We start from the raw sequence: 11168 nt of genomic DNA on the forward strand, positions 1-11168 counted from the left end.
AGCTTCACCTCACTTTCACAGACAGGTTCTATTTAATTGATTTCTTAATTGAACAGGATCCGGCAGTAATCAGGCCTGGGTGTGGTCAATGAAATTGAACTAGGTTTGGATAGCTTTTTTCCCTTAATAAATAAAATCATTATTTTAAAACTGCATTTTGTATTTACTCAGGTTATGTTTGTCTAATATTAAAATTTGTGTGATGATCTGAAACATTTAAGGGTGACAAATATGCAAAATAGTAAGAAATCAGGAAGAGGGCAAATACATTTTCACAGCACTGTGTTAGGTGAGTCTGGACAGACAACTTGACTGGTTGGTGGAGGAAAACAACTGTGAGCTGCTGATTCTAGTTCCTTTCTCACAAGTGCTGCTTATTTACTGTGAAGGTGTTTTCATTTTCAAGTTCAAACCAAAGACCTTGTATCATGAGGCAAGATCAGACTGTGAGTCCACCTGAACAAGGTGGTTTGCGATCCGTCCCAGTGTATGGACTGCACTGTGAGTGGCTACCAAGCTCGCTTCCCGGCAGCATCCTTAAACAGCCGAAGTTACTATTTAACTTGGAGAGGGCAGACGTCCACCAACATTTCAGTCTTCTATGACATGCAAACATGCTGGAGCAAACACTGTATTTCAGAACTATTAGAATTAAGTCAAAACATAGTTGTGTCCAGCTGATCATCATCTCAGCTGTGTACTGATTACGTCCCTCTACGTTATTGATTGTTCTCTTGAAGCGTAAAGTTCCAATACTTTTCCTCAGCGTCCCTGTTGGAGTTTATTGCCAGCAGTTCACATCTGGATGTGAGCAGGGGCAGAATTAGTCGCACAACCCCTGAGGATTACTGCTACCAAGGAATGTGGACTCATTGTATTTGTACAGTTTGCTGTATTTTTTGTCTGCTGGATTTTCAGATGAATGACATTTGTTCTGTCAGGGCCAAATGTGCGATGTCACAATGTTAACAAAAGCTAAAAATAATTTGCACATCCACTCCAAAATGAAATGGTTCTTCCTCGGCCGGTGCTACACCTTTCCACCAAGTTTCATGAAAATCACCAGTAGCTGTTTCTGTAATCCTGCAGACAAACAATAATAACGGCAGGAGTGACGAGCACAGCAGCAGATCTGACGAGATGCTGTTAAATGTCACTTTACTTTCTGGAATAAACAACTTTGCTTTAAGTCAGTTCTTATCTCATTTGCCAAAGTCATTATCTTCCCAAGTTAAGAACTTTCTTGCACAAATGATTGTTTGAAGTTTGCATCTTGTGTGCAAAATAATAATCTATCTTGTGTGCACAAGTTGCTACCTTGTTCTAACAAGAAATACCTATTGTACATAAACAAGATGACTGTGTGTGAGGGTTGATGGTGTATATGTACAGTATACCATGCAGCAAGAGAAAAGACACGATCGTCATCAAAAACGGGTCTTCAAAATTAGACAAGGTTCATTTAGTTTTACTGAGCTGTAAATATGCCGGGGAGTAATGGAAGAGTGAGGAGCAGCCAACTCCTCTGCAACAGAAGCAGTTTCTTTAACCCCGTCCTGTAGTGTGGAAAACACAAGATGAACAGATGGAGGTTGAAATTAATATTATTGTCTGAAATATAACCTTTGTTTGGCTGCACTATAATCAGATAAAAGAGCTGCTTTAACACTGGATTTATGACAAAGTATTCAACCACTGCAGGTGTCGCCAAATCGACCGGTATGGAAATCAGGATTTTAACTTTAATGTGTAATGTCTGGAGCTGACCACCAGAGGGCGAGGATACACTGGGAGAAGCCTGGTAAGCTCATCAGGTAAGTTTTCAACTGAAGGAAATGTTCAAAATACGAAACATGCGTCTGTGAAACAATCTCATTCTAAATCGATTAAAGCCCTGGTCTGGTGCAACATTCACATACAGAAAGTATTTCCATAATGCATAATTTGCTGACACAAATACAGAAAATAACCTCAGTGCAGTTACATGATTTTAAAATTCATTCAGCAGGCAAGAGTCCAATGAAACATTTGCAAAATGACAGAAAAAATGTCATTGGGATGAATAAAACAATTAATAAAATACTCTGAAATATAACAATTAAAAATTAAAAAAAGTTAAACGAGGACTAAAACAAAAACAGACACTGTTTGAGCCACATGATTACAAATGTCATTAAATCTACATGAGAACCAACTCCCAAGTAATCCTGGGAATGACTAGTTCAGAGGACGACCGAGTCTCTCACATTCCTGATTTTCAGCTCCGCTTCAGTCAAATCTAAAAGCAGCACTTACTCTCCAACAACTGACTTCACAAAGCGACCAATCACAGCTGAGATGGACGCAGAAAGTTCAAACGAACTGTTTGGGCTCCTGGGTGGGAGTGGGCGTGGTCTGTGGTGGGAGGGGCTTATGCTTCTCTGACAACTCTCCCTGGTCACCATGGAGATGAGTGGGGGCTTCAGCTGCAGTTAATAAAAAGAGAAGAAACAGGCAGCGTGGGTGCAGTCTACTTTCAGGGCCCGCATAGTCCTCGACCGACAGGATCAATGAGCTCTGGGGCCTCGCTCTCACATGGTTAAAGTCTTACAGGAAAGCAGCGTGTTTCCTATAACAACCGTACATTAAATGTCTGATGTGGACCATGGAGTACCCCACGGCTCTGTTCTCGGACCCCTGCTTTTCTCTTTATATTTCACCTATTGGCCAAAATAAGAGGCCTGTTTGTCCGTTGTGAAATCTGGAACGTCAGGTCATTTCCTGTGTGTGTGTGTGTGTGTGTGTGTGTGTGTGTGTGTGTGTGTGTGTGTGTGTGTGTGTGTGTGTGTGTGTGTGTGTGTGTGTGTGTGTGTGTGTGTGTGTGTGTGTGTGTGTGTGTGTGTGTCTTACTCTGGATCTTGGACAGTGCAAACTCCAGCCCCTTCATGGCTTTGACCTGGTTACTTTTAAACCGGGCAAGACCAAACTCCTGGTACAGACACACGATGGGTCACAGTTAGTCCCACTCTACTGCTCACTGGTTTTAATTTCGTGTGTGTGTGTGTGTGTGTGTGTGTGTGTGTGTGTGTGTGTGTGTGTGTGTGTGTGTGTGTGTGTGTGTGTGTTCACCTGTATGGGCCGGGCCAGGCCGTAGACAGCTGAGGTGATACAGGCCTCCCTCCTCAGTTTGGTCCAAGATGGCTGACTGCGGTCCTCCTCAAACAAACACCGCTCTACCACCATCTGAGAGACACACTGAACGTTACAGGGCTGTCAGCAGCCAGCAGCCCCCCCCCCCCAGGGGTCCTCTCACCATCAGCGTGTTGTGGTTGATGTTCCAGGTCTTGGTGGTGAGGGTGTGTGCGTGCGGGTCGACAATGGAGTCCTCCAAGACGTAGACGGCCCGCGCCACATGGGTGGGGAAGATGCGCTCCGCCCAGCCCGGCAGCCGGTTGGTCTTGGTCAGCAATCGTCGTGACAACAGGTGGTTGTTGGGGGTGACTTCACGGTACAGGACGTCCTCGGTGAGGACGTGGGCGCTGATGCAACAAAAAAACACAGATTTACACTGTGTGTGTGTGTGTGCGTGTGCGTGTGCGCACATTCTTGCTATGTGAGGACTTTTTTTGACAGTGAAAACATCTTTGAAAAGATTCGGGTTTTCTGGAGAGAAGTCGATTTAGGAGAGGGGACATTTTTGGATCGGAAGCTAATTTTAGAAATTGATCATCATTGGTAACAGGACATTTATGGAAACTGGGAAAATGATTGAATAGTGAGAACGTTTCAGTACATCTCAAAATCAGGGGGACATCGTTGGAGAGTGAGGACATTTTTGGAAAAGCGAGGCGTGGCCTCTTCACAGGGCCGCTGCAGCGATGGGCTGAGCTTAGAATTGGGTTTGGGCTCAGTGTAGGCTGGGCTTAAGCCTTCGTTTGGGCAGATTCCAGTTTTCCCATCGTCCCTCCAACCGTCAGCCTCCAACGGGTCACGACACAAAACATGTTACCTGTACGGGTTTGGGTAGCGCTGCCAGAAGGCCGCCAGCACCTGATGCCACGGACTCTTAATGTCCACCTCACTGTGGAAATATCTCCCCATGTCCACACACACACACACACACACACACACACACACACACACACACACACACACACACACACACACACACACACACACACAGAGCTCACGGTCGACTCATTCAGGAACTGTAGGAAAAAAGCAATAAGAGGAGGAAAGTCATATTCTCTGTATATTCTCTGAATCGTTTTTCAGTTAATCAGTCCTTTCTGCACAATGAGTACTTTTCTTTTAAGGTATATTTTCCTGATCATATTTCTGTACTGAGGGACTTTTACTTGTGACATAAAGTACTATTGCTTCTTTTACTGCAGTTCTATCACTGAGTACCTCTTGTACCACCGTGTTTTACTGCCCTGTCGTCCAACATAAAACACAAACAGCTGCTTCTCGGGGCAAAAATACTTGCGTTGGCCGGGAATCGAACCCGGGTCAACTGCTTGGAAGGCAGCTATGCTTACCACTATACCACCAACGCCTCATGTGACATCAGAGCGCCATTTTCTTTAATGTATGAGAGCTCCACGGATCATGTTCATTGAACAGTTTCAGATTTACTGAGTTAAACCTCCACTTAGTAGTACTTAACGGCAGCCAACTTTACATTTCTAATGTTAATTAGCTGCTGAACAAGTCAGTGGCTTCTGGCTTCCTGTCTTGTGTTCATCTGTCACACACGGAGCTAACGTTGGTTAGTTAGCTTTTGGACGACAGCAGTCGTTACTGTCAGCTAGTCCGTTATGGTCAGAGACCTTTGCCCCATCAACAGCAGCGCTGTCCTGGATCCGGAGCAGCTCACTGTGACAGCAGGAAGCGTTAGCCCCGGCCGCACACGCACCGGGTTGTTGTGGTGTTATATGCATTGGAAGCTAACATGACAGCTAACAGCTAAGGCTAGCTGCGCAGCTGACGTACCTGCACCTTTGGTTTTCAGCAGGAACAGCTCGGTGCTGAAGCGTGGAGCACCGCAGCATGAGCGACACACAGCAGCTCTGCTCGGGTTGGGTTTGCAGCCGCCACAAGTCTGAGACATGAAGACTGCAGGAGACAACCTGGAGTCAGGTGATCATCGCCGCACCTGTGCACTGCGCGCTGCCCTCCGCTAGATGGTGACATTGAACTGTGTTTTAAAGCAGAGACAACTCTCTCTCTCTCTCTCTCTCTCTCTCTCTCTCTCTCTCTCTCTCTCTCTCTCTCTCTCTCTCTCTCTCTCTCCCCCTCTGTCTGTCTGTCTGTCTGTCTGTCTCTCTCCCCCTCTGTCTGTCTGTCTGTCTGTCTGTCTGTCTGTCTGTCTCTCTCCCCTTCTGTCTGTCTGTCTGTCTGTCTGTCTGTCTGTCTGTCTCTCTCTCTCTCTGTGTCTCTGTCTCTCTGTGGACAGAGACTAATTCTCTGTCCTTTATGATAAAACCATTCCTAAACCACCACAGAGGAAGACGAGGTCACAGGTTAACCCACTGGATCCCATTTCCCTTTACTGGTCTTTTCAATGAGACACTGGTTTTCAGGACCACCGATGAAATGCAACTACTTGTAATTTACTTGAAGATTTCCATTTTATGCTGCTTTGTAATAACGAAGCATTTACCTGACAGCCAGAGTCACTAATCACTTTGCAGCTTCAGATTCTACACGAAAACCAATTAAGAGTAAATTGAATTGTTACAAATGAAATACTCCAAATGTTTCTAAATGACTTAAGATTGGTGATGTCTTTTTAAAACAACATTACAATACTCATCAGTCACAGTTAGACGTGGACGTCATCCTTTATTCCAGCCTCAGTGGTGAGCAGGGAGCACAACGCCTCAGAAACACAATCAGTACATCGTGTGGACAGAACATTGGTTATAATCAGGTACAACTATAACAGATATTCTTCTCTCAGTGTTTTTAAAAATCACATTTTTTTATTCTGCTCATATACGATTAGAAGTTGCGACCCCCCCCCACACACACCCTTTTATTCGAGCATGTATTTAAGATGTATTGCTTTATAAAGAAAAACCTAAAACATCCATAGTTCCTCATTTGCAACACGTTTTTCAGTTTGCGTGATGATCCTCGTCTTTAGCGGCGTTTCACTGGACCTTTGCGAGCGGTTAACCGAGCAAACAGCTGTAACCTGAACATCAACATTCAGCACGGCGGCGCTGAACGTTTACTGCTCGTTAATCCACAGGACAGTAAAAGCTACGCAGCCGTGAACAAACCAAACGACAGTCATCCCGGAGCACTTTGGTACCGAAGTCGTGGATCCAACTGCAAACAGGAAAGTTTTTACCTCCAGACTTTTGTCTGCTTTCATTTGTTTTCTCGAGCAGAACGACGTCTGAACGAGCAGCTAGCTGTTTTATCTGCTGCCTCAACAGCAGCAAATCTTTCAGGTCAGCTGAAAGGTCGCTTTTCTTCATAATGTGAAGGTCACATCCAACATATGTTCTGATTTTCTGCTCCTACCTTTCTCTCATAATTTAATCTAAGATAGCTCAGTACCAACTTTCCTCCATCTCGTCCATTGCGGTTTTCACTTCCTGCCCTCCGTCTGGGTTTAACATCACATGACTGCAAGCAACCTATCATGCAGAGCATGAAGAAGAGAAAGACGAAGGTCACAGCCTCGTCATCATCATCCCTCCATCTGATGTGTCAGTTGTCACTGAAGAGACGTTCGAGTCACATGATTCGTGACGTCATCGTTCATTCACTCAGTCGCAGACTACAGGAAACACTCGTCTGCGATCTTTGGACTCTTTTCTAACTTCCGTTCGATTCGCCTTCCTCATACTAACACATGAAACCAACACAAAGGTCTGATCTGGTCACATTTTCATCCTTTGACCTTTGACTCCTTGAATGACGCCGTTGGAGGAGAAGGAGCTCCACCTGCAGGATGGAGACAAACATTCAGTCACGTTTTCTCCGACAATTCTCTGAGAATTTGGTTAAAATTTGCATTAATTGGATGTAAAGTTGGTAAATTTTTTTGTCAATAATATAACGACCACCTCCACGGTGCAGCAACACAAGACAAAAACATAAATGATCTAAAACAACCAACAGGATTCATTTAAAAAAGATAATGGAAATAGTTTAAAAGTTGGTTAAAAAAAAGTTAAATCAAAAAGTAAACACACAAACAACAACAACAGCTGTTAAATATTAAAGTTGTTCATAAATACTCCTAAATGTTTGTTCAGTCCTTTTCTCACCCAGCTCCCCCCTTCCTCTCTCCCCCCCCCCCCCCCCGCTTGTGTCTCTATAGTCTCTCTATCACCAGGAGGCAGCCAATCGTCTGCGGGCTCTCACGCCTCCTGTTTTCCTCTCACCTCACCTCAACACCAATCAGACATCTCACACGGCGCGCGCGGCACTCCGCCACGGGTACCGTCGACAGCAGGAGGCATGACGGAGGGCACGAGGCGACACGCGCACGCACGCACGCACACACACACCCACCCCCTCCCCTTTCTGTCACCACACATCAATGCCTCGTGTACCCCCCCCCCCGTCAGGAGAACGACACACGTATCCGTTCATAACCTCCGCCATTATTCATCACCACCACCCTCCTCCTCCTCCTTCTTTCTTCCCATGGTGCTGTTTTTTCTTTCCTCAAGCTCGTCTTTTTTTCCCGCCCCTGCAGGGTCTCCACAGAGCAACCTCCTCCCCGCCTCGACCTGGCTCATTTAACGCCTCCCTCTCTCCTCTCTCCTCTCTCCCCTTTCATTCTCTCCCCCCGCCTCACGCTCGCTCGTGCCAAGCCCAGGTGATTATCCATCCGCCCCCTGTTATCAGTTACCCCCCTCATCCCTCCCTGTCCTCCTCCTCCTCCTCCTCCTCCTCTCCTCGGGTACCGACAGACCGACAAATCCCTCCCGGTGCTCCTGTCTCCCCCCACCCCTCCCCCTCCTCCTCTCTCTCCCTCGCTCTCTCTCTCTGTCTCCTTCCCCGCCAGCCATGATCCGTGGCGGGCTAATTCCCAGACGGTCTTCTTCTTCCTCTTCTCCTCCTTCCTCCTCTTCTCCTCATCATCCTCTTCCTCCTCTTCCTCCTCCTCCTCCTCCTCCTCCTCGCAGGCCCGGTAAGTAGCAGCAGCACGCGCCGTCCATCTTCTCGTTTTCTCCTCCTCTCTGTCGGACTGCATGCTGTGTTCACGGTATTTATCGGTTGTTATCGGGGTGGCTTTTTTTCTTTTTTTTTTGATTGACCCCCCTTCCGTCCCTCCCTCCCTCCCTCCCTCCCTCCCCCTCGCCTTCCTCACGCTGTGCCTGAGGGGGGAGGAGGGGCGTTAATGTGTCGCGTGGGAGAGCCATTTTCCCTCGTGGCCGGTGGCCACCGTGACCTTCTGTCGGAGATCGCGCCGGCCCGGTTGACCAGACACGGTAATTAGTTACGCCTCGAGGGAGTTGTGTGTGTGTGGGGGGGCGGGCAGGAAAACGCACACATTTTCACAGTGGCTGCGCGCGCGCAGACACACACACAGAGCGCAGACACACACTCCTGCTCTCATTCTCTGTTTGTAGCCGCACACATTTTATTTCCGTCTACAAATAACACAGGACACACGCACGCGTGCCGCACACACCAGCTCTCACACACATTTCCAGCTGTTACACACACGCACTCATTCACACATCTCATGTTCAGTCTTCTTGCTGTGCACACACACACATTCACATGTGTTGTGTGTGTGTCTGTGTGTGCATGGTCAGAGAGGTCAGAGGTCAGTGGTTTCAGACCAAATGCACAGGAGCAGATAGTTTGTGAGCAGCTAACGGCTACGAGCTGCATCAGGATGTAATAACACTGAAGTGATAATCACGCATCTCCAGGGAGATCAGGGAGTAGACTCACAGAGCCATCCTCACTTGTCCTCCATACTTCTCTGCAGGTCTTGGCTTCCACCTCCATCAGAGCTTGAAACTGTTGGACGGGCAGGTGGAGGTCAACGCATTTCAGGTTAAAGTTTAATTTAGTTCAACTTTGGCAGCAAAAACCTGGCAAAGAGTCATGGCCATCGCTCACACAGCGCCTCCCTCCATTGAAAACAGTACTCTCACTCTGCACAGTGTCTACTTGCACTTGTGGCTGAAAGTCCCGTGTATCGCTGGTTGGGATTTGGTGCCTTGCTCAGAGACACTTCAGCTAGAGGATGACTGAAGGAGAAGAAGAGAAGTGAACCTCAGCTCGTTAAGGACGTATCGTTTCAGTGTTGCTCCCACTTCTTTCCCCCATTTTGTTTGCGTCCATTGTTTCGACAGGAAGTGGCGTGGCCTATGATTTCAGTGGGCATTGTTAATTTCATTGGTGGTTGCATTTGTTCCTGAGCGGCGTCACGTCGTGCAGTGTCAGTCCCGTCTCGTGTGTGTTTCTTGTAGACCTCGGGTAAAAACCAAAACAGGGCAGAAAGAGGAAGACCGAGAACAGGGATGACCAATCAATAATTAGTCAATCAGGAAAGAAGAATCTGTGCAGGTTGATCATGAAAACATTGGTAGCGTTAAATGTTGGCTTTGTGGCATTTGGTTTTGATTGTGTCTTTTGAATTCAAACGTGTTTGAGTGTTGCCTACAGAATAGATCAAACCCACAAACTGTACAAGAGACAAGTAAGAAGCTTTAGAGGTTATGATGTGTCAGCTGGGAAATGAACTTTTGTTTAGTGACATTATGAAAGCTAACAAGTTGATAGTACATCAGTGATGCAGGCTGAACGATGTCTCATTTAATACCTGTCGCAGCACGCAGGAGATGTTGGCTTGAAGATGCTGCTCACCTGCAGCAGCACCTTGGTGATCTCTGTCTTTCTTTTTGTTCACAGAGCAGCAGACCACACAGAACTAACTGCTCACCGACTCCCTTTGTGAGCGTGTGTGTGTGTGAGGTCATGTCAGGCATGACGAGCGGCGTGTGTGTGGAGAGCGACCTCTCCTCAGTGCTCCAGAGAAGCTCCGCCCCCTCACATCATCACCCGAATCACCATGGCTACAGTGGACAGGGGCAGGTGAGTCGTTGTTTGACTCGACTGCATTGACGTTTTTACCTTGACTTCCTCTTGTGTTCCTCAGCTCAGATGTTTGAGCATTACAATACAAAATAATTCAGAAAACAGAAGAACATGGTGTCAGGACGCTGTGCGGTTTAGATATTAAGACACCGTGACTGCAGCATCCCCAGCTCGGACACATGTTGTTCCTGTTCCCGGCTTTCTAACAGCAGCATCAAAAACAAGGTGGTGTCACTTAAACGACAATAACATATTTTACAGTGCTGCATTTGTCCACATAGAAACACATAAACACCATGTTTGCTTTAAGTGTTTGTGTTGGTGTGCCCCCCCCGTTAACCTTGAGGAAACATTGTATACTTTCACTTCTTATTTCTCCTGCAAACTGTTCTGCACAGTGAGCCCCTCCTACCTTAAAAACACAAACAACACACACAAAATACCCTGAGATACGCATCAGTGCTCATCCTGCAGAGGAGGACTGCCATGGAGCCGATCATGCTACAGTGGCCTTCTGACTTCAGCCTGTTAGGCCTCTTCCAATAATGAGGAGAAGCAGGATCTGAAGGAATCAGGGAACGGAAGTCCTTCCCCTTGTTGGTGGTTGTTCCTTCACACTGTGCAGAGTGGAATGACATGAATGATGGCAGGACAAACAACGGTAGCTACCGATTACTAATATGAGAGTTAAAAAGAACAAACTGACCACTGCGACACTGTCAACAGTCATAAGCCAGAGGCAGAAGCATGTCCAGAAGCCCATGATAAGATGAAGGTGGTGTTAGTGTCCTTGATTTTAAAACAATTATTTCCGTTGACATGCAGAGGCATCCCATTATTATCATTTTGGCATTTTGCTTTTATTTAATAGCAGACAGGGTAGAGGTGGACATGAAAGGTGGGAAAACCAACTGACTGACAACACATGGACATTGCCACCCCCCAACAGCCATGCCGCTGGTCAGTTCAGTTCTTGGCAATACCCGGATCTCACTTCCCAGTATCGCAAAAAGGTACAGTTTCACAGGCCTTGTTGAACTATTACTCTCTGACCTCTGTTACCTCAGCAGGTGCTGATATTTGAACCAGAGTCCTGCATGAGT

At 46.7% G+C, this 11168-nt stretch overlaps 2 protein-coding genes and 1 non-coding gene across 5 annotated transcripts in view; 1 reads left to right on the plus strand and 2 right to left on the minus strand.

Annotated features, from left to right (window-relative positions):
• Positions 1–1437: 1437 nt before the first annotated feature.
• Positions 1438–5170, minus strand: LOC139351232 (PRELI domain-containing protein 1, mitochondrial-like). Of its 2 annotated transcripts, XR_011603567.1 has the most exons (7): positions 4975–5170; positions 3989–4187; positions 3293–3518; positions 3109–3222; positions 2890–2968; positions 2296–2465; positions 1438–1556 (listed from the first exon to the last, which is right to left on the minus strand). XR_011603567.1 is itself a non-coding variant. In XM_070993031.1 (6 exons), the coding sequence occupies exons 2-6, from the start codon at positions 4078–4080 to the stop codon at positions 2353–2355; spliced, it is 624 nt and encodes a 207-aa protein (XP_070849132.1). In that variant the 5' UTR covers positions 4081–4187; positions 4975–5170; the 3' UTR covers positions 1438–2352. The 2 variants fall into 2 exon arrangements, 1 of the variants encoding a protein (XP_070849132.1); XM_070993031.1 differs by having other exon boundaries at positions 1438–2465.
• On the minus strand, positions 4466–4537 carry trnag-ucc (transfer RNA glycine (anticodon UCC)). Its single transcript has one exon. It is a non-coding gene; the product is annotated as a tRNA-Gly (tRNA).
• Positions 5171–5801: 631 nt separating the features above from the next.
• Positions 5802–11168, plus strand: part of LOC139351223 (CXXC-type zinc finger protein 5-like) — a 14187-nt gene continuing 8820 nt past the window's right edge. The window contains exons 1-3 of one of the 2 annotated variants that reach the window (XM_070993020.1): positions 5802–7071; positions 7120–8140; positions 9880–10062. In XM_070993020.1, the coding sequence (XP_070849121.1) occupies positions 9946–10062 (117 nt within the window). In that variant the 5' untranslated portion in view covers positions 5802–7071; positions 7120–8140; positions 9880–9945. Of the gene's footprint in view, positions 7072–7119; positions 8141–8310; positions 8442–9879; positions 10063–11168 lie in introns of those variants that run through there. The other variant, XM_070993021.1, reaches the window with a different exon arrangement.

This window comes from Chaetodon trifascialis, chromosome 23 (genome assembly GCF_039877785.1).
Source record: "Chaetodon trifascialis isolate fChaTrf1 chromosome 23, fChaTrf1.hap1, whole genome shotgun sequence".
Taxonomy (NCBI): Eukaryota; Metazoa; Chordata; class Actinopteri; order Chaetodontiformes; family Chaetodontidae; genus Chaetodon; species Chaetodon trifascialis.

Excerpts from the sequence above, each read along its gene's own strand:
- LOC139351232 (XM_070993031.1), bottom strand. The coding sequence starts at position 4,080 with ATGGGGAGATATTTCCACAGTGAGGTGGACATTAAGAGTCCGTGGCAT. Across the intron at positions 3,223-3,292 it reads TCAACCACAACACGCTGATG|ATGGTGGTAGAGCGGTGTTT; the intron begins GTGAGAGGACCC and ends TGTGTCTCTCAG. Across the intron at positions 2,969-3,108 it reads GCCTGGCCCGGCCCATACAG|GAGTTTGGTCTTGCCCGGTT; the intron begins GTGAACACACAC and ends TGTCTGTACCAG.